This window comes from Gobius niger (assembly GCF_951799975.1).
Source record: "Gobius niger genome assembly, chromosome: 10".
In the NCBI taxonomy this organism is placed as follows: domain Eukaryota; kingdom Metazoa; phylum Chordata; class Actinopteri; order Gobiiformes; family Gobiidae; genus Gobius; species Gobius niger.
Genome location: NC_136861.1, coordinates 34,973,136 through 34,998,746, shown reverse-complemented (window position 1 = coordinate 34,998,746; position 25,611 = coordinate 34,973,136). Strand labels below are relative to the sequence as shown.

Here is a 25,611-nt window from a genome sequence, read left to right as displayed (position 1 = left end):
TGGGCTGTGTTTGGGCACGCAGGCCACACGTGCGCGCGCACACAGGCTCGGCTCGGCCGGTGCGCCCCGTGCGTCAGGCTAATCAGCGTCAACAGCAGAGGAACTTCAGTCTTTCTTTATTTCTTTCCGGGAGCCTAATCAGTGTCACACACCGAAAATCATAAGTCACTGCGCGCATAGATCAAAGACACAAGTGGCCTCGTGTCCGTCTCTGCTGCCTCACTTTGTGTACGCAGCAGCACGAGGCACGCTCACCTGGACAGCGTTAGCAATTCATTATTACTTATCACCTGACACACTGGCCATTAGCCTTCTTCTGTAACAGAATCAAGGGGAGTAAATATGACTGCAGTGCGTGCTGGAGTGGCACGGTCTGTGCGTAAAAGCGCACAGTCTGGTCCCTGTTTATGACCCGCACAACAAAACCCACACAGCTCAATTACACCCCGCTGTAGTCCACATTATGTCCCCCTCCCTGCGCGCGCCAGTCTGGGAACACACATGAATGCAGCGCGCGCCCGTGTCTGATTTACGTTCTTTGGATTCATTTTAATGCTCTGGTTTCATCTGCAAAGCGGGGCCGGGAATATGCTTTATTATTCCGCCGCCTCTCGCGGCGCAGCGGCACGGCCCCTACGGGCGCGAGGCTCTGGTGCGTGAACGAGCCGCTGCTTGTTATGGTCCGAACAGACGGAGCCAGAATCACTTAAGGCGCGCTCAGGAGCCCAATCTCTCCAACCGGAGGAGATTAGAAAGGAGATTGGATGAGAATTAGAAAGAAGAGAGAAGAAAACAGGGAGGAGGGGGGGTCTGCCTGGGAACCCCCTCCTCCCTGCTCTTCCTCCTCTGCCTCCTCTTCCTCCGCTCAGCGAAAGGAAAAGGAGAAAACGAATGCCAGGCACGGGAGGTTCTCATTGGTCAGCGCAGGGTCAGCTGGTCTGTGCCTCTCACATGCCCCCCGTCTCGCACACGCGCACGCACACGCACACACTCACGCGCGCCCCGCTCTCTCTCCTGTCCTGCACTGGCACTCCGCCACCCTGCCCCCTCCGCTGCTCCGGTCTGAGATAAACTAAGTGATAGCAGTGCAGTCGGACTGGCGGCTATAAAACACAACAAATCATAAGTGCGGCAGGGGCACGAGGACGGGAGGAGACGTTAGCCGTTAGCCGTTAGCCTAACACTCCTCCTCCTTCTCTTCTTCTGTGGGAGCTGTGCTGGTGTCCCGTGCCCTCCTGTCCCCTCTCCTCTCTCCACTTCTCCATGAGTTCCTATTTTGTCAACTCCTCGTTCCCGGTGACTCTGTCGGGGCCGGGCGGGGGCCAGTCGGCAGCAGCGGAGACGTTCCTGGGTCAGATTCCTCTCTACTCCTCCGGGTACGCAGCAGACCCGCTCCGGCACTACCCCGGGGCGGCTGTGGCTTATGGAGCCAACCAGGACAAGGCGTATGCTGCGTCCGCGTACTACCAGCAGAACGGCGCGTACGGGGGGCACCGGGGAGCGGGGGCAGCTGTCGGGGTCGGGGGCGCGAGTGGAGCCTCCGCCTGTGACTATGCCACAGCGGCAGCGGCGGCGGCAGCAGCAGCCGCTGCCAGCGGCTTCTACCGTGACAAGGAGCCGTGCAGCTTGGAGGAGCAGCTGCTGCAGGACGGGGTGCACCGGAAAGCGGAGTGCGCGGGGCTCAGCGCCAAAGGGCTGTTCGGAGAACTGGATGAGAAGCCCGGATCGACAGCGCCGATCTACCCCTGGATGCAGCGCATGAACTCATGTAACGGTAAGCTCTTCCTGCTTTTTGCATATTTTATGATCCGCTCATAAAAGTGACGTCTGTTTCCTGTGTCAGCCCGCGCCGTGGTGGCCGTTTATGGCTCCGTTTGTGGCTGTGTCATGTGCGCTGCTTTATGGAGAGCCATAAAGCGCGTTTGTTTGGCTCAGCTCCTGTTTCTCTTACTGTATGTGACCCGCTGACCGCAGAGGAAGAGCCTGTCACACGCTGTTTGCTGAAAACACGGCGCAGATAGGAAGCTGATAAAGAGACGGGTCCTTACCGAGCCCTCACTCTGTCACTGAAAGCAGACCGTGCTCTGTGGTGAATCTTACACGGGACACACGCGGATAACATGGCTGTGCTGTAAACTTGAGGCGGTTATCTGTTAACCCCTCTCAGATTAGATAGTAGCGCACATCAGAGCCCATTCTCCGTGAGTAATGACACACAGGGAGCTGTGCCCCGAACACTGAGGCTTTATGTTGATGTTTAACAGAGAAAGAGCTGTGCGCTGAGTAATGGTGGCCGCGCAGGACTACTGTAGCCCAAAGCCCGTAGGACACAGCGCGGTGACAGATGAGGTGGAAACAGCAGCCGGAGCACAGGCATATCTGAGGGACATATCAGCGGCATAAAGGGTCGCTGCAGATGGATCTGGGCACGGCCGGGCGCTCGTCCATAATCCGCTTAGGCTCGGTCCTTATTTATGGACTCAGAAAAAGCTGTGGTTTCCATCCGTGCTCTCCTCCAGATCAATACACAACGTGGGGCTGCTGAAGTGACAACACGGCGATTTGTTTACCACCGGGGGCCAAAATGCTGTTAGCGGAGGATCAGAGAGGCAGTGAGGGAAGCTGATCCGCACCACACCGGGGGAAAACCCAGGGAAATATCGTCATGTTCATTTTATTCTTGCAATTCGAATTTGAGCTTCGGAAAGTTGAACAAGGCGTCTCTGTGTAACACTCAATGCTGCTATTCACCCAGTTAACTTTGCTTTTAGAAACATCACAACTTTCAGTGAAAGACATGCTACTTTGATTACGGTCGCAATAATATCAAAGTTATTAATCCGCGCGTAAAAGTTGGTACAAACACAGACGCACTTAAATCACACCCAAATCACTGCAGACAGCTTTTTCTCCTTCAAGTGTGTCCTGTAATGCCTTTGTGTGTGATCTGCGCGCTGTTTTGATTTACGAGTATTTTCGTGCGTAAAAGCCGCACCTTTGTGCCAAAACTATGCAACAGTTTTTCTTTTGGTAATGCCATTGTGCGTTTCGTGTGCGCGTAAATCAAGCCGGACACCAACACAAACGCCACTGGAAACAGACTGGGTTCATTGTTGGCCAAAGTGGGAAAAAAAAATATCAATAGTTTTGTCGGTTGGTGTGAAGTACGTGTGCGTAAAATCGTGTTAATATTGTAAAATAAATTAGAATCGATTTGACTTCATCCTCAAAGCGCGTGAAACAAAACAAATGCAAAGCGCCTTAAATTATCAGGAACATGTCGGTCAGTGTCATTTATATTGTAATATTTTGGTAAACAATGTAAATCTATGGACTTTTTCGGTGCAAAGCTAATTTTACGCACACTTTTGCTCAATTTTTAACAAATGTCCCATAGGAAGCTCACACGAAGTTTTATAACCATCTATAACCCAAACATATGAAATACAGTAAATTATGAGTGCGTAAATCCATTGTCAACGCTACCAGTGTTCCTATGTGTGCCATTTCCACTAGCACTGTTCCTATGTGTGCCATTACGCGCGTCTCCCTCCGCCGAGCCAACGGTGTAACCCTATATCTTGCGCTCCTCACTCCCCAGGGACCTTCGGCAGCCCCGGGCGGCGCGGGCGGCAGACCTACACCCGCTACCAGACCCTGGAGCTGGAGAAGGAGTTCCACTTCAACCGGTACCTCACCCGACGGCGGCGCATCGAGATCGCGCACGCCCTCTGCCTCACCGAGCGCCAAATCAAGATCTGGTTCCAGAACCGGCGGATGAAGTGGAAGAAGGAGAACAAACTGATCAACTCGTCCTCGACCGCGGAGGAGGAGGGCGAGGAGAAACGGACGGAGTGACAGTGGGAGAGGCGGTTTCCTTTCTTTCTTTTTTTTGACTCAATGGACAAGGAGTGACGGGGTGCAGGGACATCCGTGTTTGGGGGAAACTTTTTGTTTCTTCGTAGGAGCACTGCAAGACTCCCTAAAAACAAAACAAAAAAACACACTCACAAGGATCTCCCGACGTCCTATTACGCTATTTACTGTACCCACGCAGCCCCGTCTCCCTGTGTGGTCCGAAGATACAGTGACATTGCCGTAATTAGAAGAAGCACTCCCCGGGAATGACCCACGTGGCTGCCTGCCTGTTGGGAGGGAGAAGTCACACGCTTTTACTAGAAGTCGAGAAGAACTGGGTGTATTTCAAGCCATTATGTAACCCCACGCAACACTTGTTCAAAGAAGCATTCCGAAATACAAAAAAAAAAAAATACAAAAAAAAAATAGTCGTATTAGTACTTATCGTGCGCACTTGTTGGATGAAAAAAATCCTTTTGTCTGGTGTAAATATTAGAATCGCGTCGAGGCAAGGCGCAAGCACGCACACATTGTTGTAAGGTGCGTGGTTACGTGACGTGACGCTCCCCCGAAAAAAACTACCTAAAAAAAAAAACGTTCAGGAATTGTGTATTTAAGAAGATTTTTACCATGTTCGTTTAGACTAGTGTCAACATTTCTTTTTGTCCAGTACAACGTATACTACCTATGACAAGTGTTCAATAAATGCACTGTGCCATTATACTCTTGGGTCACGTCTATATTATTATTCTGTGAAGTTTCTTTCTTTTCGGACTTCACCAATTCGTATTTCAACTGACGACTTATGAAGATAGTTTTTGGAAAACAGACTAAACAACAGCAACACAGACGAAAAAAAAAAAAAAGTGCAGTTTTGGGAAAGCATACAGTGCGCATTTTGGTCACCTAGGTTTGGATAATGCGCAAAAATCATCCTGGGCGACATTGTGTCAAAAGTAAGATTTGGAGAGGCTCGTTACGCGCGAATTTACGGTTTCCACTTGTAAAACGCATATACCACGCGCCATAAGTCGAGAGCTACCATATTGTTGAACTTGCCAAAAGCGAGCAATAACTGTCGTAATTCCATATGCGCGGGCCTGGGTAAAATGTATGGTCTTTATTCTGAGATTTACGACCGCGGCGCATTTACGCATTAACATATCATTTAATTTACGCCTGCAAAAGACGATAACTTCAACTCTTAAAAAAACAAAACAATTCGACTTTGGCGCAACACCACCACGGTTTGGCGTTTGTGGTTTGCATCATTTGTTAAACAATATTTAATAATAAGCCGTTTAAGTGTTACGTGCTTACCCTTTTTAATGGTGCGCGTAAATATGGTATAGTTTATGGCTTCTTAAGGCGTATTCCTGAATCATTTATTTATAGCCTACTTTTCTATGCTCAAGTGGATGTTACAGATTAGACATCTTAAAGTAGTAGTCGTATTATCATTACTATTAATATTCTACGAGTAGAAGTAGTAGAAGTACAAGTACAAAGAAGCAAGCACAAGCAGCAGTAAGTAGTAGTGGGTTTTGCTGCAGTACTGGAGTATTATTTAACTTTTTTGGGCTCATAAGGGATTACCTATAAAGCAGAAGTATGTAGCGCTGTTAGTATGGTGGTAGTAGCAACAGCAGTAGTAGAAGTAGTAGTAACAATAGCAGTAGAAAATCAAACGCAAAATGTGATTTGGAGTAACCGATTTGGAACAATTACGCAAAACTCGAGTACTGGTAGTAGTAGTAGCAGCAGCAGCACCAGCAGCAGAAATTGCACAACACTATTTCAACTGAAGTATAATCCCACAACTGCACAGGCCTAGTAGAAGTACTGATTAAAAACAGAAGTGAATCAGAAGTAGCAGTGATGTCGTGGTCGTAATGTTGTCAATGAAGCAACAGCAGTTCTAGTAGTAGCAGCAGTAGTACTGGTAGAAGAAGTAGTTTTATCCTCGGTGGTATTTAGCAAAAGTTAGTCAACCCGTGGCTTGTATTATTATATATTTGTCAGACTTTTGTGACCAGGAACATTTCAGCACTCGGGCGTTGCAAACAGAGACGCGTGCGCACCGTGATTTACGCACTATTTTAACGCTGCTCGCCAAGCGTCGTAAACCTTTTACCCTTGCGCTTGTTGAAACATTACGCGCGTGCATATTTACGGCTCGCGAGGTGAAGCCGCGCAGCTCCTCGAGGGCCACGCAGGGCGCACCGTGCCGCGCTCTTTCCTGGAGAGGCGCGCGCTCTTCGGCTTTTGAAATTGATGGTCCAAAAAAGAAAAAAAAGAAAAAGGGAAAAGGGAGAAAGTTGACCTGTCCTCTCCAGCCTCCGGCCAGACTCTCTCTCTCTCCTCCTACTTCTCTCACGCGCACACTCGCACGCGCACTCTTAGCCCCAGACAAAGTGGACAATGCGCCGTGACCTTTTGAACTCGCCCGTGTCCTCTGGGTGACCGCAGTTCGATTTCCTCCGCGCGCGGCGAACGGAGCAGGGGGAAAAAAAGAAGCCACTTTACGCGCAGCGATAGGAGAAACATTACGGACACCAGGCGCGCGCTAATGCACCAAATGCTGATTGTATGCAAAGCTGATCTGGTTACGCCTGATGGAAGGGGACGGGCGCGTGGTAATTAACCCTCTTTTTTTTTTTTCTTGGGCGGAAAAAAATGACGCACAAGAGCGGGGTGTTATTTGATTTGGGCTTTTGCGCGTAATTGTTCTGAATCTGCTATTACAAAACGGAGAGTGCGTTTAATCACTGCTGCTATTTTCATACTACAGGTGCTATAGCTACGATAGCGACCACTTCTACTACCAGCCAACAATTACAACAACTACTACTAATACTCATCGATAATATCAAGCATTATGCCGCAAATTACAAATCACAAGGAGATAATATGATTTAGGTATTTGTGCGTAATTGTTCCAAATCTGTGTTTAGTTTCTAGTGCATGATTTAGCACACGCACTCCAGGATCACTACTACCACAACTATTACTACTACTAGGTTAAATGCAGAGGACAAATTTCCCTACGGGGACAATAAAGTATACAAACAAACAAACAAACAAGACTATTAATGCTACTTCTACTACTACTACAAAAGCAACTACTGCTATCACGAATACTGCTGTTGCTACTATAAAAACTACAACAACAACTACTACTGCGGCTACTTCTACAACTACTGCTACTGCTACTAACACATCTACCACTACAAATGCTACTTCCTCTACGACTGCTAAATGCTACTAGATTTTTGTGCAAAACTGTACCAAATATTCCAAAGCACTTGGTATTTTTTCCTACTTGTACCACTACTACTATGACAACTGCTACTATAATGATAGGACTAGCACTACCATGATTATAGACTTTTGTGCGCAATTGTTCCAAATCTGCCATTTTATTTAATTCCCTCCTTAAGCCCAAACTTGCTACTCCACCATATCACTACTACTACAACTACTATTACTACAACCCCTACCACTTCTACTTCCTCTAGTACTACCGCACTGCAACATCTTTGTCCATAATCCTTCCCAATCACTTAGTGCTGTTTGTTTGCCTCCTACCACCGCTGCTACCAGACCTTTCTGGGCAATTGTTCCAAATATGACATTTTCTTTTCACTCGCTTGCATTTGTCGTCTGCACTTTCATATTAGGCCTTGATAATAATATATTACGGCGTATTCCAGTGCCTGTATTGCCCTTGATTTCCCTGTTTGTGACTAAAACGCTAGCCCCTGATGACATGGTGACACATATGCGTTTCGAAAATAAGTAGAGTGGCCCACTGCAATGCAATTTGACTCGGAACGATCCCTATATGAAAAGGCATTTGTCCCTCGTTTGGAAACGGAGGCTCCATTCCGCCCCAACACCTGGCTTTTACACGCCTTGATTTGTTGATTTAATGGAACAACTATTGCATCTATTGTTGTATCCTCCGTATTCCAGTGCCATTATAGTCGCTGGCAGATGGCCGGGGTGTATGAGACATATCGGAGTAAAGCCACAGTCGTTGATGTTCTATACGAAGGAATGTTGATCTCACGCAGTCGATGCAAACTGGACAATTAGCTCCGTCGTCTTCCCAGTAAAGTGACTCATTTAAATTGGACCGCGAAATAGAACTGTCTGTCACACGTAAAGACCCTGTACCTGATTTCGTTTCCTTCATTATTTAAAAAAAACAATGCAAGGACTAGGTTTCAACTGATAATACAAGAAACTGTGCCGAAAGAAAAAAAAAAAACGTACACCACATAGAATCACTTAAAGCCACAAAAAACAGAAGCATTCATTCAATTGCAGTGAAAAATACCCCTCGCCGGTCCAAGTACTCGATTTCATTACTTGAGTGAAAGTACAAATACTATTGGTGAAAAAATCACTCCAAAACAAGTTAAAAAAACACACATTCCGCTCGTTACTTAAGTGAAAGTACTCCTTAAAGGAACAGGCCACCGATTGATACGTACCTTTCTGGTCTTTGTGCCCCTTGGAAGAGCTTGGTCGCTTCTAACTTCACCCCGTTTGGAGCTATAGGAACACATTAGGAGAGGCCAAATGCTAACAACATCTTTGGTCGCTTTTTGCGTGACTGAGGGCACGTACGAAGACCAGACAGGTACGCATCAACTCGTCTAAGCTCAAGCAAGAACATATCATCTCAGTATGTCAAAACGGTGGCCTGTTCCTTTAAAGGTAGATTTTTCTTCTCGTAGTGGAACACGTTTTTGGGATAAACACTGTGCGTCTCATTACAAAGCTGGTTTTCTAGTATTTCTGTGACAGTGACCCCGGAAAGTGACTCTGCAAGTCGCGAAATGTGCCGATAAACTGCTCCCTGAAGAATTGGGATATTTTAAATATTAGAAAAGTTAGGAATATGCTTGGATCACAACTAACATTAGGCTTCCTCTTTCATTGTTATGATAAAAAAAAGTGATGCATTCAAAGTTAAAGTAGAGATTAGCTTGAATCTTCGCCATCTCGTCTCCACGGAGATGTTACGGCTTTGCTTTTCTTGGACGACAGGGAGCCAAACGTGATTTCTGTCGTTGCACGTTGTTGATTAGTATCCGTTTAGTCCAAATCGCTTTTGGTTTGGACAGGAGAGGCAAGGTTAGAACGGTTTGTGGGAGCTAGAAATGAGTCAGGGCCTCGGGCTAATGGTCTTTGCTCTGTTGTTGAAAAAATGTATGTTGAAACGTTGTTTGTAGACCTATCAAGTCCATGTCCAATATTAGTCCACAGTTATTTCCTAGTTTTTTTTTTTAAACCAAATCTCAAACGTTTCACACCAAGTACCTCCTCATAAGATATTGGACCTCCCAACCAATTCCTGAAATATCTACATTACAATAATATTTACTATTCAAATAAGTAAAGTAAAACATTCCAGATGACCCGGAGCCCTGGCTATTACTTGATTTTGTAATCTTTAATTCTTTCATCCAGCTGAAGTCTAATGCACTATCTGCATGAAAAAAGAAATGAATAGTTGAATATGCAAGTATTCAGCAAAAAGATATTCAGTTGAACATTACTGGTGTGGAAGTAAACTTCACTGGGAATTACACTTGTAAACGATTAGCCACATTAGATGGATTTTTCCTGGATTTTTTCAAGTCAAGCCTTAATTTGTTTCAGTGCACCTGAAGTAGCCCAATTACAGTGATGATTGGATCTTACACCTTTCCCACAATGCACTTGCATTCCTACAGACTGGATCTTCAGGATAACAAATGACTGACCTATGCTGACTTCATGTTCATGTAACTCTGGACACACAGTTATGTAATTGTACTGTACTTGAAAATGTAATTGTACTGTACTTGAAAATGCTTATTTTAGGTATTGACTTCTAACAATTAACTCTACAAACAATAATAACTAAGGAAGTAGTTGTGCCAAACTGTGTTAGTAAGTTTACTATAAGTCCAGTAAATGTTTCATTCTAAGTTTGGCAAATCATTCTCCCCAAAATGTTTGCATTTTATTGCATTTATTGAATAAAGTTGGCATGAAATCTTCTAGGCGTTTTCACCAACTCCCGAGATTTGACTAAAACCTAAAAAGTTGAATGAACTAAAAAGAAATCTTTGCGGCCAAATGCTTTACTTTTTTAAGATGACTCAACTTTTTGTGTATTACAGTGTAGCAAACAGAAGAAAACAAAACAAAACATAGTCTATAGGAAGAGTTCCAAATTTCAAGAAGAGAAGTGGGACTCATGTACAGAATGACACTTAAAGGTGCATTATGCAACTTTTTATGCAGAAAAAAAAATTGTTGCTTATGCATATTTTACCTTGTAGTGACGCAGTGGCTGTATGAGTGGTCAGCATGGCGCCTATACTTTCCATCGCAGTGGTCTCTAGGACGCTCCAGGATCAATTGTTTTGTAGGTTTTTTGTAGAGAGCAGTGAAAACCTTCCAAACAATTGATCCTAGAACGTCCTTGAGACCACTGTGATGGAAAGTAAAGGTGCCATGCTGACCACTCATACAGCCACTGGGTCACTACAAGGTAAAATATGCATAAATATAACGTTTTTTTTCCACATAAAAAGTTGCATAATGCACCTTTAAGGACCGTTTTGTATAAGTGGATCAGAAATTACTTCTGTCATCCCCAGTTCTGTATTAAAGGTTTGTGCTGCTCCCTGTACTTTAGAAGGCAGCTATTTTCTAAACTGGTTTTCGGCGGAATCTCTCGCGACGTGCACGCTCCACACTGTGGTGCCGCTCCGTGCGGGATGGAAATGAGTGCGGCCCGGCAGATGTGCACAGCTTGAGATTGGGCTTCATGTGCCTCACTTCGTTCCCAGTCCAGAACGCTTTCGCTTCTTTGGAATCCATTTCCAGACGTATTTCATGTGCAGCATTGTGGACTTATCCATAATTGTAGCTTTGACATGCAATTTTGGTCACTTACGCATTGATGGTTAACGTCTTATAACTAATAATCATGTGTGGAAGTGGCGTGAAATTACCATACGTGCATCAGTTAAGCAAAATATGGCTCCAGGTATGTTTCTGATGAGGAACAATGTCACAACATGGTTTAATTTTTGGATTTAAAAGTTTGACAATAAGGTGTCTGTTGTGAATTGAATATCTTATTCCATTTCCACATATGTCTGGACTGTGTTTCTGACGCCCTCTGCTGGTAATATTGTACAGCGAAGCGCGTTCAACCGGCTAAACTCTGCGCGGCTAATCCCCAACCACTGGCTGTATACTGGAAAGTTTAATGCTTTTTAATGCCCAAATACTATATTTTCACTGCCTAAGAAAATACATTTCAACATACATATTGATTTCTCAAGATTTGCAAAGATTCCATCAAACAGCAGAATGAGCGGAAACCTCAATATCCAAGAGCAACTGGGGGCTTTGGAGCAGTAAATCGTGAACAATTTCAGCCAGAACTGCAGTCGAGCGCATTTTGAACCAACACTTCTGTATTGTTGATGAACTTGACGAATAACATTCAAGCAATGTCATTATTTTCTGTGACATGTAGATTTAATTCCAGTCTGAATACGGTTTCATGTTTTGTTTTTTTAATGGCATTTAAGACCGTCATTTTGGCACAATGAATCTAATGACTGTTATTGCCCTAGAGAAAAAAAGTCTAAAATGACCGGTGACAAGTTCTTTTGGCCATCATTCCAGTTTAATAGTTTCATTTCAGGGTTATGTATCGTTGCCGTTCCTCATAAAGTGGCTGGTTAGTCACTTGCGTGCAGGGGGGGGGTCCCGGTTCGAATCCACCTTTGGGACCAATGAGCACAAACATACCAACTCCCAATGTGGGTCCTTAGGCAAGAGCCGTCGCTCTACTGCCTATACCTCCTACAATGATGAGAGGGCAGTGATGAAACATAAACCACACAGCTACTGGCTCAGATGTCGCCTGTCACCACGGCACCTTCGGGAAAAATGGGCTTCTGGAACTACTGGCTACTGGAACAAAATGAAAGAAAAAACAAAACAAACAAGCACTTATGGTTTAATTTTCCACATTAACTTTTTCAAAGCATCCGTTTTCCTTGATTTTTTCAAGACCATTTATCATTTTGTTTCAGTGAAAACGCCTTACAGTGATTGGATATTACAGTGCATAATTTTGACTGCATCGTTCTGATAATGCACTGCTCACTCTAGACATTCCAGTGCATTAGACTGGTCAACTTCAAGATAACAAAAAACTGACCTATGCTGACGTCATGTTTTTTGGAAGATATAACTCTGGACACTGTTATTTAAAAGCACTGTTCGTGCAAATGCTAATTTTAAGTATTGACTTTTAACAATTGACTCAACTTGCAGTAGTAAAGCAACTGGCTTCAAAGCTTTTCTGAGTTCATTCAACTTAATGAAAGACTACAGGAAAGTAGTAGTAGTTTTCTTTAGAAAACAGTTTCAGAAACATGGGAAGAGTTCCATAATCCAAGGAGAGAACTATGACACACAGAATTGACTCAACTTGCAATAGTAAAGCAACTGGCTTCAAAGCTTTTCTGAGTTCATTCAACTTAACCAAGAAAGTAGTTGTGCCAACTTATGTTAGTAAGTTAACTATAAGTCCAGCAATTTTTCAATTTTAAGTTTGGGAAAGTCATTCCTCTCAGTTGAATGAACGTTTATTGAATGAACTAAAACCTATAGGCATTTTCTCCAACTTGACTTAACTAAAACCCCAAAAGTTGAATGAACTCAAAAAAGCTTTGCAGCCAGATGCTTTTATAGCATTAAAGTTGACTGCTTTATTTTTCAGAAACATGGGAAGAGTTCCATATTCCAAAGAGAGAACTATGACATACAGAATGACACTTATGGACTGTAAGAAGATCAGAAATGGGAATACGGCCGACATAAATAGTTGATAGAGAGCAGTTACAACGGTCACGGTTACCCCAAAATATGAATTAAAACGTTTAAACTGAAAGATTTTCAGACCCCGCACAGCTGCTGCAGACACATTCCATTTGGCCCCAATCAGCGGCGCGCTTTTGAACATTCGTAAAAAGGTCTATTCCTTCCAAACCAAACCCAATCATGGATTTGAACCTCAGACGTTGGGACACAGACTGGTCACCTGTGCCAATGGAAACCCTCTGGTCTGGAGTATGAAATAGTCTTTTAGGTCAAGCCGCTAATGCTTTACGCAGTGGGGGGACTCTATATTTAACCCAGGGAGAGCAGCCTGTGCCAACGGGGCCCCGCGCCACCTCTTGTCAGCGACATGTCTGCAGACCAATCCATTTCCGTGACATTGGAAGAGGACAACAAAAGCCTTCCCCTGAAACTGTCATATAACGTGTATCTCTGCAATTACCAAACATATTACAGCATAAAGGAAACGCTCTTTTGAAGTCGTTTGAGGACGACTTGGAATCACGACACAATCCAAGTCTACGCAACGAAAACGAAAAGTCGAGAATGGGTTTAAATGACTCGTAATGAGAATATGAATCATGTTCTGAGTGGTTTTCATTGATTTCCACATTTTTCGAAATCGGATTTAGCTTTGTAATATCATATTTGTTTTGACTTGTTTGAACTGGCCCCGCTGGTTGTCGCACGGGTTGGTTGTCACATGCTCTCTTATAGCCGCACTATAGGGGGCGCTGTGACTTGATATTGCTCATAGCATTAAACATCCTGATTCTTCTGCTGCAACATTCCCACCAAGCAATGAAACGAGGAGAGGATCTGTCTTTTCCAGGGGTTTGCCCGGGTGTTGGTTTCAAAAGCCTGTAGCACAAAGCTATAAATCATAGCTTTGAATTGAACAATAATTGAGTTTTCGAGCAAATGTCATGTGGGAACGAGCTCAAGCGTTTTGTCAAACGCTGTGCTGGGTTTGGTGGTCACATGACGTTGTGTCTTTATATTTTTCTGATCATATTAATCTCAGCGTTTGTTGATATACATTTTACTGCATTGGCAGAAAATTAATGTATGATTTTATTAGTCCTTCAAAGCAGTGAGAGGAGCACATCAGGCATGTATTGGGTAGTATTATAGTAAACCTTTATCTCAAGGAACAATAAAGGAAATAGAAAAAAAAATCAGAAATTCACACATTAATAATGCACATGGGACTCACTGTCACAGTCTATTTCCCTGTCTTTGTCGGTTAATAACTATTTGAGGCAATAAGATATAACAAATTAAGATGGGCCTTGTTCTAGTTCAAGAGTTTAAAGTGATAGCCTGTAAGTTTAAATGTAAAAAAAAAAAAAATGAATAGATTGCGTATAATTGAGTAACTGGGACTGAAATTGGATATAACAAAAGTCATTTTTAAATAATGGCACTTTTTCTAAAGTCCCGCCTTTTGCAGATATCAGACACTAATCCCGGTGCCATCACTTTGACCAATGAGACGAGATTTCCAGTGAACCAGCCAATCAGGCGGGAAGGGCAACGACTGGATTTTCTCTTGATTTACTTGTGAAAGTTTGTTCACGTTCTCTTCATTTTGCAAACTCGGAGTGGCTTTTCCCGGTCCAGTCGGAAGAGGAGGAGCTCGGTTGTTTACAATCAAATATTGCTCTCTCCTCACTTTGCAATCTTACGGAGTATCGCTTTAATCTTCCATTTAATGCGCATGTCTTGCGGGACATTTTTTGCGACAAAAAGTGTGACAACCAGCCCCGGTCCGGCCACACTCACTCTCCGGCGCAGAGCCGTACATTTACCGGGCAAACGTCGCGATTTCATGTAGTACAGTAGCTTTGCCTTTGACCCCCTTCCTTTGTAACCCTGCCCATTTTGGGAATTTCGAAATACCCCGCGTCTCCATTCCGACTGTCGGCTTCCATTGGCGACACTCAATGCTGCCGAGTGTCCCGCGCGCACATCCAAGGCCAAACCCCCCCGTCCCCAAACACCTCCCCCCCCCCGCCGTGGAGAGAGGAGAGCCCTAAGCGCACGCATTCATCCTTCTCATTTTACGCGCAAACGTGGAATTCTTTCTTCCTTTCTTTTCTCAGCCAACGTTCCTCTGTGCCTTTGGGGGGGGGGGGGGGGGGGGGGAGGGGGGCGGGGGGGGTGCATGGCTAAAACCAGCACCAGCGCCCGGTGAAACATGCGCTGCTGATTGCGTGTTGAGGCCCTCGGCAAAAGAAACAGTACAGAGCGGCGCGCAGGAGGCATCAACAAATCATAAATCTCTCCCCTCCGCTTTTCCACGGGCCCGCGCGAGGATCGGGTTCGGCATTCCTCCGCGCGCAGCTGGGAGCTGGGAGCGGGGACGGAGCCGGAGGAGATGGAACTGTGCAATATTCAGGGCTGCGCGCACGTGACGCCGGGAGATGAAGTTTTTCGAGGGGGTTTATAAGTTCTGTGGCGGAAGCTGCAGCTGGAGATGTTGCTTTGACGTGGAGTGCGGTTCAGTTTGCGCGCTGTGTTTGGCAATTGCGCGTGTGATATAAAAGTGGCGCAGAGTTCAGGGTCTTCTCTGGCAGTAAACAAGGGGAAAGGTGACAACAGAGAGTGGGATTTCGAGAGGAGATGGAGGTGACGTCATGAATTTAATGGATCACGTTTCGTATTCTGTGCGCAAATGAAACCAAAACTGGCGCAAAGTTCACTGCTGGTAAAAAGAAACCTAATCATTTCACTTTGTTTACTCCTTTTAACTCATTAAGCTACTTTATAACGAGTCAATCTTTTGTCCTGGTTTGGTCCTGGTTCAGCCCTGGTTTAGCCCTGGTTTGGCCCTGGATTGGTCCTGGTTTATCCCGGGTTTGGTCCTGGATTGGTCCTGGTTTAGCCCTGGTTTGGCCCTGGTTTGGTCCTGGTTTATCCCGGGTTTGGTCCTGGATTGGTCCTGGTTTAGCCCTGGTTTGGCTCTGGTTTAGCCCTGGTTTAGCTCTGGTTCAGCCCTGGTTCAGCCCTGGTTTGGTCCTGGTTTAGCCCTGGTTTAGCCCTGGTTTTATAGCAGCTGCACAAGTGTTAAAAAAGAAAATACTGCATGTAACACTATACTTACAATAATATGTGCAATAATTTTATTTTTTACTCATAATGCACATTTGAAATTTGAAAGTTTCGCTCTTTTACTCAAGTACAATTTCAAGCTGATACTTTTACTTGAGGACCTGTGTTACTCCTGTATATACTTCTACTTATAAGTGTAAGAAAATTGAGTACTCCATTTACTGCTGCTTTGTAGTTAATATCTCAAAGGTTCTATCTGGCAATTCCTTGACGCATTGAAGACACCGTATTGAATTTTTCTAGATTTCGGTCCATTTTTATGAACAAAAACAGCCTGCTCGTTTTCATTCATTCTCTTTAAAGGTTCATTCATACTTAACAAGACGCAAGAACTTCTTGTTCTTGCACCCTGAGCTGCAGAATAAAATGAAGTCATGTTTGCATTTTCTGTCGTCAGTTACAAAACGTTTCCTTGGCCACAAGGCAAAAATGACTTCATTTTGTTCTGCAGCTCAGGGTGCAAGAACAAGAAGTTCTTGCGTCTTGTGTATGAATGAGCCTTAAACCAACATATCTCTTCTCAAAGCAAAGCTCTCGATTTACCGATTGTTGTTCATTCCCACCCTCCCCTATGGTCATGAGATTTGGGTAATGACCGAAAGGACAGGATCGCGGATACAAGCGGCCGAAATGAGTTTCCTTCGCAGGGTGGCTGGGCGCACCCTTCGAGATCGGGTGAGGAGCTCAGTTACCCGGGAGGAGCTCGGAGTAGAGTCGCTGCTCCTTCGTGTCGAAAGGAGCAGCTGAGGTGGCTAGGGCGTCTGTTTCGGATGTCTCCTGGTCGCCTCCCGTGGGAGGTGTTCCAGGCATGTCCTAGTGGGACAAGCTGGAGGAGGCGTGCGTGGATCGGGAAGTCTGCTGAGACTGATCAAGTGGAAGAAAATGGATAAATGGATGGATGGATCTCTTTTCAAAATGCTGTCATATGATCCGGTCATATTTGCATGAAACAAAAACTGGCACAGAGTTTGCCAATCTTTCGCCAGTACAAATTAACAACATAGATATTTCCCCTGGTAAAACATATATAAAGTGGTTGTATACGCTTTTCCAAAATATGTGGGATTGTGTAGAAATATAGCATTAAAGTGTTTTTTTGTTTGTTTGTTTTTTTTACTTTATTTGTCAGCGTTTCCCCTTCTACCGACAGAATCATGAACACTAAATAACCTGCACTGTTATGTTGGCGGTTGTTCACATTCATATCTGTATCTGATCTTATTGTGCATAGACTAACACTGGGGTAACTGTACGGCAAAACATTATTTCAAAAGTGCACATTTTCAAACACAGCAATGCATTAATACACATTACTGTCTCTTTTCAATTATATTTGTAGGATCATTAGTTTATCATGTGGAGGGCCCCCATTTGTTCCCATGGTCATGTTTGGGGCACCAGGAAAATTTCGGGAACCCCAGCTTTAAGCCACGATATCGAGACGTGAACCAGCTTCATTACGCGAGATCTCTTAACACTTTATCACCAAATGGATCTGAACCGCAGTCTCCGCGGTAACAAGCCAAACCAAACTGTCCCCGAGGCATCCATCCACACACTTGGTTTGAAACTGTGTTCCAAATAATATATTTCAGGTGCAAACATGAGGGGAATCCTGTTACAACCAGTGACATTGAATAATCACGTTATGCATTTGTTAAAAAAAACTATTTTATTACAAGCAAGTGAAGATGGGGGTGAACAGTATCCACTTAAAGGCCCTGGACAAATAACGAGGCCAAGAGTTCCAGACATTCCAGACTTCACTAACACTTTCCTAACATCCCGATCCTTCACATGGGAGGAGTTTACAAGCCCGTTTTTTTTTTTTTTTTCAGCAACTTTTAAGAAGCAAAACTGTCCCGGTAACATCAACAGCGACTATCTGCTAGTTCACGATCAATGAAACCAGTTTGGAATTGGATACACAGAAGCAAATTGTTTTTTTTTCTCCTTTACAATATACGGAAGGACAAAACATATAATGTTCCACGACAACAGCCTTTCCTAAAGTCTGGAATGTACTGTAGATCCAAAGCTTCCAAGGGCCCACCTCCCCAAAAAATGCAGTCTTGTACAGAAAATATTTATTTTCTCCTCATAAATTAACATAAAAATAAGATAAGATAGGACTTGAGTGATGTCACAATGGAGAAATGCCAGTGATTGCAGGATTAAAAATGATTCAAATGAAGCAAATCTGCAAAAGTCAACGACGTAGGGGCAACTTGTAGTCCCCGGACCCCATTTTGGGAACCTCAGAGCTAAAAAAAAACAAAAAAAAACATGGGTGTAGGGCCTTAAGATAAGATAAGAGAAGATAAGATAAGCCTTTATTGATCTCACAATGGAGAAATTCACTTTCACACTACCTGATATTTTGACATTTCTTTCTTTTTTTAGGGTGAAATTCTTTTTGCCCCATTTAACTATGTAATAAAAATAGTTATTCAGGGAAAAAAAATAAATCAACCTGACTTCAGTGAAGTTTGTGTTGATCTTGTGTATGGTCAACCCAAACAGTCAAATTGTGCCTAAAAGGGGTTTACCCTTCACCACATAGTGACTCAGATGGATGGTCCTGACGGTAAAAATACCCATTCCATCACATTTCGATTAAAAAGCTTCAAATGCAGGAATAGACCCTTTAAAAAATGTGGCATTTTTATTATTATTATTCACTTTTTTATTAGAGCTCTTCATATTTTATTTTCTATTAGCATTGTTATCATCACATCTATTATTATTATTATTATTATTATTATTATTATTATTATTATTATTATTATTATTATTATTATTATTATTATTATTATTATTATTATATGTGCTACATTCTTTTATTACTCTTTTTTTGAAAGTTTGTATTACTCTTTTCATTTATTTTTCGCAGTCCACACAACTTTAACTTCATTAAAAAAAAAGAGATAATACAAACACAGCTCGTTTTCTGCTCCGTGTTCACTGCTTCCTCGTTTGCTTCCTCTGCAAAGGTCAGCGCGCGGGCCTGGGCCATGACGCACGGACGCACAGACGCACACGCGCTGTCGGTCTCTCGGTCGGTCCGGAGGAGGGAGGGAGGGAGGGACCGGGACTTCTCAGCATACACTCCTCTCTGCTCTTGACCCCCCCTCCACTTCCCTTCCCCTTCCCCTCCCCTTCCCTCCTCCCTTCGCCTTCCGCCTCTCCCCTGCGTGCAATAAATTATGTCAGCAGTAGGTGGCGCTCCGAGCTCGCCCCCGGACACCTCCGCGGAGCAACAGGAGCCGCTCTCTCCCCCCTACTCCCCCCCCCCGTCACCCTTTTTTTTTTTTGACGCACCGCCCTCCCATCATCCATGGGCGCATGAATTACCTCTCCAAAAGTCATCGAGCTGCACAATTTACGACTGGTCAACAAAAGCACGTGACCTCCCTCCTCCCCTCCCTCCCCCTGTGAGTCTCTCTCTCTCTCTCCCTCTCTCTCTCCTCACCCTCCTCCCCCGTCTCACACGCTTGCTCGCCACCCCACCCCCATATTTGGACGGGCGGCACATACATAGCTAAAAACCCAAGTACAGTGCAACGCCATAACTCACGAATACATCATAAATCGTTGAAAGTACCCGCGTTATAACGACCAAAAGAGAAATATCACAAATCAAGCGCTGCCCTCTCTTTAACGCGCGACTGTTAACGGCGGCGGCGGCGGCGGACTCTTCCCCCCCCAACTAAAAAACAAAAGACTAAATGAGCTCGTACTTTGTAAACTCGTTCTCGGGGCGATACCCAAATGCCCCCGACTATCCGCTCCTGAATTATGGAGCCAGCAGCGGCGGCGGCGCGGTGAACGGCGGGACGTACAGGGGGGACTCCGCGATGCACCACGCCACGGGCTCCTACGGCTACGGGTACAATGGCATGGACCTGACGGTGAGCACCAGCCGGGGAGTAGGTGGCGGTGGCGGCGGCGGAGGAGGAGGAGGAGGTGGAGGTGGAGGAGGAAGCAACAGCGGGGACAGTGGCACCGGCTTTGGTGGTGGTTATGGCTCCCCGGAAAGAGGCTTCATCAGACAGGCGGCCGGTTCGTGCTCCCTGGGCGCGGACACTCCACTCCTCTCCCCAGGCGGCGGTGGTGGCAGCGGCGGAGGAGGGGGTGGAGGAGGTGGGGACGCCAGCAAGAGCTCCCCGTCCAAGCGGGAGGGAAGCGGCGCCTCGGCCAACCTGTCCTCCTCTGGGGCCGGCAAGGCGCAACAGCAGCAGCAGCAGCACTTCACCGAGTTGGATGACGCGTCACCAGGGAGCGTGGACGTGGACCTACAGCAGCTCCACCACCACCATCACCAACACCAACAACACCACACGGGCAGGAGCGGGCAGAAGCAGGACGCGGGGCCGGCGGGGTCATCGCCAGCAGCAGCAGCCGCAGCAGCAGCGACCGGCAGCGACGCGCACTCACCCCAGATTTTCCCCTGGATGAGAAAACTGCACATTAGCCATGGTACACGGCGCTCTGTTGTCTCTTCTCGTTAGCTGCTCTGTTCCGAGGCAGTGCTGCTTTTTATCTGTTGACGATTTATGACTACTTAGCGTAAAATCATTGCCAATAACGCTCCTGGATTTGAATGCGTAAAATTGCGTAAAGTTTGCATTCCCAGGGAGAATAATTGTAGACAAACTTCGGTACACGCACTCCTCCTTTATGTAGTGCATTGGTAAACGCTTAACTTTTATGTTAGGTAATTTACTGTACACTTAACGCCAGTAAAGATGACTGGGACTTTATGCTGAGGAGCTGACACGGTGTTAATATCTGCGTAAAAGTGTCCAGATACGCGTCCCTGTCTTATTTCACGATGTTTCATTATTATTTTAAGCGAATTCCAGCAAAGTGTCATAAATCTGTCAGAGGGGAGTGTGAGAGAAGGGGCAGCCCGGCCAGAGCAGCCTTCACACAGGCGGGGGAGAACCAGCAGCAGCAGCCAGGGTCGGGTGGGGAGAGAAGAAAGCTGCTGGCCTCTTTGAAAAGCGCAGCTTTATTACGTGTGGGAACTTTATTAGCGAGGTGAAACCGAGGACGCGCCATAAAAAAAAAGTGCGAAGGGGGAGACGAGGGCACGGAGGGTGACGAGGGGGGTCGGCGCAACCACAAGAAACAGCGAAGTGACAAATAAAAAAGAAAAAAAAAAAAGAAAGCGACAAAGGCGAGAATCAAAATCATGTGAGCTTTATGGGTGACGCTTTTACGCACGTTGATTCACTTAAAGAGTGCCTGGAGTTCACAGGCGCGGCTGAAAAAAGTGGACTGACTAACACCTGTAGCCAACTGTTTGGGATCGATATGGAAACAGCCTGGAATTCCTTTTGTGCGCTTACAACACTGCTATGATGAAAGGGTTATCCAGCGTGCGTAATATCGACACCCAAAATCAAGAGTTAAACTTTTGTAATAAATTGCTTGTTTTCTTTTTTTAAATTATTATTATCGATTTTATGGTCCTGGAGTAAAGTGTATGTGTAAAAAAATCTAATCAAAATAAATTAGCGTTTTATGATCAGGTCAAATTTCACCACCAGACGATCCCAATTATAGATTGAAATGATTGCACACACATAAAGCACATTGCGCGTAACCGACCGTGCCCGCTGAACAATGGAATAATGTTGTCGAGGTGTGTTTTGGTCGAGCCTATTTGACATTTAGCGCTACCTCGTGTCGTTGACTGATTATTTCTATTCAAATATAATTATGAAACTGCGTAAAAGTGGCACCTTTGGTTCATAGGTGTCCGTTTCTGCAGAATAACTCTTCCCACACTCTTTATGTAAATATTCGACTTAAAAACAATACAAAGAGTAAACAACTGTATAAGATCTCTTTGAAAATCAAATGTCACGAGCATGAACGTAAACACCATCCCCTCGCCTCAAAAAGATCGTACCCTAGCGTGCGTAAAAATGCCCACTGCGCCCTGTATGTACCATATAGTGTCTCACTCTGTACCCCCCGCCTGTATAGATATGACGGGACCTGACGGCAAGCGGGCGCGCACGGCCTACACGCGCTACCAGACCTTGGAGCTGGAGAAGGAGTTCCACTTCAACCGCTACCTCACCCGGAGACGGCGCATCGAGATCGCGCACGCCCTCTGCCTCACCGAGCGCCAGATCAAGATCTGGTTCCAGAACCGGCGGATGAAGTGGAAGAAGGACAACAAGCTGAAAAGCATGAGCCTGGCCACGGGCAGCGCATTCCAACCTTAGAAGAATTAAACATGAAAAGAGAGGGGGAAAAAAAGAAAATGTATATACGCATTTAAGTTAGCGAAATATCCGTTCATTTCAGCGGAGGGAGATGCTGGACAAAGACTGAACAAATAAGAAAAGATAAACTTGAAGACACAAAATATGATGAAGAATATGAACTTGTTTTTCTGTTTTTTTTTTTTTTTTTTTGCGCGCAGAGATTCCAAATGTTCCTTCAAAGGACTGTACAGCAGCACTTTCGATGTCTGGCATGATGTTGTGTCAATTTTTTTTTTTTTTTTTTTGTAATGAGAGGGGGAGGGCAAGGTATTCCGACTGTGGTACTTTATGTAAAACACGTGCAAGTCTTCGTAAATGTCCGGAGATTAAAAAAAACAAAAAAACAAAAACAAAAACAAATACTACCTATTATGCGTTCTACCTACCTATTGTTGTACTATGTGACAATGTTTTGTTTTGTTTTTTTCGTATTTGACAGCCCTTTTTCTCCTCCCCTCCTCGCATGTGAGCTCTTATTATGGGATTGTTATAAGTTATTTACTACCTATATTGTGCGTAAAATGTCCCCATGTCTGTTTGTCATTGTTTTCAAGCGAATCAGCTTTAAAAAAAAAAAAAAGAAAAAAAAAAGAAAAAGAAACGTGAAGCCTTGTTCCAACTCCGTGTATAGCATAACTACGTGTATTATGATAATGTATATTGAATTTCTTCGAGAAAAAAAAAATGTTATTAGGACATAATGGTCGTTTTTTATCGTGCTGAAGCGGTGATTGGCAGCCGTAATGTGCGTGCGGCTTCTTGTAAATGCGGCTAACTATGACGCGCTGTCCATTTTCATCTCTGGTCAGCCCCGTGTTGTGGTCAGCTGCGCAAATCCTCTGGAAATTCAACCCGGGGGGAGTCAATGCAGTCGATGCTGTATCTCAAAAAAAAAAAAAAAAGAAGAAAAAAAAAGTAGGTGTGTGTCGTGATGTGAGTTTGCGTGGCTGTGCGTCAAAAGCAAAGCAAAAACAAAAACAATGTCTATACCGTCCTCAAAGGCCTATGTGTGTGAGCTGATGTCTGCCAATAAGCTTTCTTTTGTTTTGTTTTTTTGTTTTTGTATTTGTTTGTATCTTGGAGTACAATAAAAAAAAAGTGCAACAAACGATAACAGAGAGAGTTTCTCAGCTGTTAAGCGGGACCAAACTGTGCCCAAATGGCTCCGGGAACTTGCCAGAAATGCGTAAAATTCTTCAGGTATATGGCTCTGAGCGAGTTTTTGGGGAGTCTGGTCCTGGTTTACGACGAATCAGGTTTTTAATTGTACAAGCACAGTGTGGATTTGGAACTTTGTGAGCAAATGTGTGGAGAGGGGATGGCGTTGTCGTTATGTGATATGAAATAAATATGTGAAAAGTTTGAGAAACGAGCTTTGCTACGTGTATGTATCAGTATACGCTATGTATTTGCAAAACAAAACAGAAAGTGTCCGCTATTTAAACTTCACCTTTAGAAGGAAAAAAAAATCATCTTTGTGTCATGTTGTTTGTATAGGCCAACAGGTAACAAGAACAAGGCATATATCTGTACACCATAAAGTTATCAAAAACAACTTTTTCTCATGTTGGACTCAAAACCCAACGCCCTGACTTCCCCTCAAGGCCACACTCCACTCCAGCCCTGTCCATAGAGTGCAGAGGTTCTCAAACTTTTCACACCTCGTAAAATAATTGGCTTTCCAAGCACCGCCAAAGCGAGAGCACAATCAAACCCAGACAAGCAGATCTAAAACATCTTTTAAGAAAATGGCCTAATCAAAGGCTGAATCCTTTCCAATCCAAACCAACACGAGTAAATGCGAATAAAATAAAATAAAACAGAGGTATAACTACTAAGTTTGTGAACCACTTGTAAACTGCACAGACAAACAGTAAAGCCTCTCCAAAAGCGCATCTCCAAACTCCACAAGCAACTGGCTAACTGGATATACAGGCTACTTGTCACTGCCGCCGTGCCCACGTGACCCCCAGGACAAACTGCGCGCTCTGGACAAATTGCTCACTTTTCTCCAAACTGGCCCTGGCTTTTCCGTCCCAGAACGGATGCCACTCCCGGCCAAATTAAGTTACCTTCTTCTCTCCCGGCTGGTAAACAAGCAAGTGAACTTTTCCACTCACCGTGGGGCAGGGGCTGGGCTGCTGCCTGCTGCCGTTCTCTGCGCCGTCTGTTTCGGGGGTTGAACAAGGGGGCAAGCGGCCTCGTCTTCCCCTGAGCGCGTGTGAACTCTACCTGGTGGCTGCCCACTGCCTTCTGTATCTATATATATTTAGTTTGGAAGCGAAGCCCCTTCTGCGTTTGGGGCACGGAAGGCAAGCGGCTTTTGACATTTACGCGTCAAACGGATGATAGTTTTTATGTCCAAGTTGGCTCGTAAAAGCCCAGGCCTGGCCTCAGACTGATACCTCTCACTGGCTCGCCCCTGGTCACGTGGGGTCCATAAACTTAGTTTTATGGTTTTGGGGAGTTGACAATGTACTATATATTTCACATTCTAGAATGCAAGTGACGGTTTAACGGCTTCGCGGGACCCTAAAGGGGGTCAGTAAAGCAGAAAGGCTGGGAGATCGTGTGCGCAGGCTGAACGGAGCCGATCTCTGGGATACTATGCTCTTTGCACGCCGAGGCTCCGGTTCCTTTAGCCCGGGAGCTCCTCGTTATGACCCGGAGGACTCGAACGGCACAGATAAGAACAGTAAGGAGAGGGTTTAAGGTCTGTGGGAGAGTGGGCGGGGTGTGGGGTGGGTGAGCGTGGTAATTATCGTGTCACTCAGTCAGCTTGTATGTATGTAGCGAAGTGCATTACGGAGAGACCTCCGAGCTGCTGTTGTTGTGGCGTGTACGTCGCCGCCGCCAGTGCGTGTGCGTAATGGCGCACTTGGCATATCCCACTGTCGAGCTGTCGACAGACGCGCCTTAGCTCGTGTACACTGAAAGCGCCTGTGTGTGCGTGTGTGTGTGTGGCAGAGGAGACAAAGTGGGCGACAACTTCAAATGAGGTTTATGTTGTTGCTTTGTGTTTTTGGAACGTTGTCCTCGTACTGCAGTCGTTTTTGAAGTTAGTATCTGGAGTTTGTCTCGGGCTTAAACCGCTTGCTGTAGTCCGCACAAGCGCCATGCCTTCTTCCTTTGTTTTGAAATGGGATATTCAATGGTGGTTTTGCACAAATGAGCTGATCCATTCCGCTGTTTGTGTTGTACGAAACCGATACGCCGTCGCTCCCCCCTTTCATAGATTTCCTGATAAATATATCGCAATCATTTAGTAAAGTGAACCCAGATTCCCAGCGTTAGGGGGCTATTATTGCTATTGATCTCGGCCACATCTTTGGCACTTTTACGCACGACCTCCCCCACCCATGCGCGTAAAAATGGCTCCAATAAAGAGCGGGCGCGGTGGGAGTTGTAAGCTCGTGTCTGATAACAT

General features: G+C 45.0%; 2 protein-coding genes and 1 long non-coding RNA gene across 3 annotated transcripts in view; all 3 read left to right on the top strand.

Annotated features, from left to right (window-relative positions):
* The window catches only part of LOC306969683, a 437,728-nt gene that overhangs the window by 302,537 nt on the left and 109,580 nt on the right, over positions 1–25,611 (top strand). The window lies entirely within an intron of this gene.
* LOC306969668 (homeobox protein Hox-B6a-like) lies at positions 425–4,610 on the top strand. Its single transcript, XM_079565362.1, has 2 exons — positions 425–1,774; positions 3,602–4,610. The coding sequence occupies exons 1-2, from the start codon at positions 1,264–1,266 to the stop codon at positions 3,856–3,858; spliced, it is 768 nt and encodes a 255-aa protein (XP_079421488.1). The 5' UTR covers positions 425–1,263; the 3' UTR covers positions 3,859–4,610.
* hoxb5a (homeobox B5a) lies at positions 19,455–22,694 on the top strand. Its single transcript, XM_079565355.1, has 2 exons — positions 19,455–20,379; positions 21,898–22,694. The coding sequence occupies exons 1-2, from the start codon at positions 19,629–19,631 to the stop codon at positions 22,140–22,142; spliced, it is 996 nt and encodes a 331-aa protein (XP_079421481.1). The 5' UTR covers positions 19,455–19,628; the 3' UTR covers positions 22,143–22,694.

What these genes read in the sequence shown, in the direction of transcription:
- LOC306969668 (XM_079565362.1), top strand. Translation starts at nt 1,264, where the DNA reads ATGAGTTCCTATTTTGTCAACTCCTCGTTCCCGGTGACTCTGTCGGGG. An exon ending in GCGCATGAACTCATGTAACG is followed by an intron (nt 1,775 to 3,601) that starts GTAAGCTCTTCC and finishes CTCACTCCCCAG; the next exon opens with GGACCTTCGGCAGCCCCGGG.
- hoxb5a (XM_079565355.1), top strand. Translation starts at nt 19,629, where the DNA reads ATGAGCTCGTACTTTGTAAACTCGTTCTCGGGGCGATACCCAAATGCC. An exon ending in AAAACTGCACATTAGCCATG is followed by an intron (nt 20,380 to 21,897) that starts GTACACGGCGCT and finishes CCGCCTGTATAG; the next exon opens with ATATGACGGGACCTGACGGC.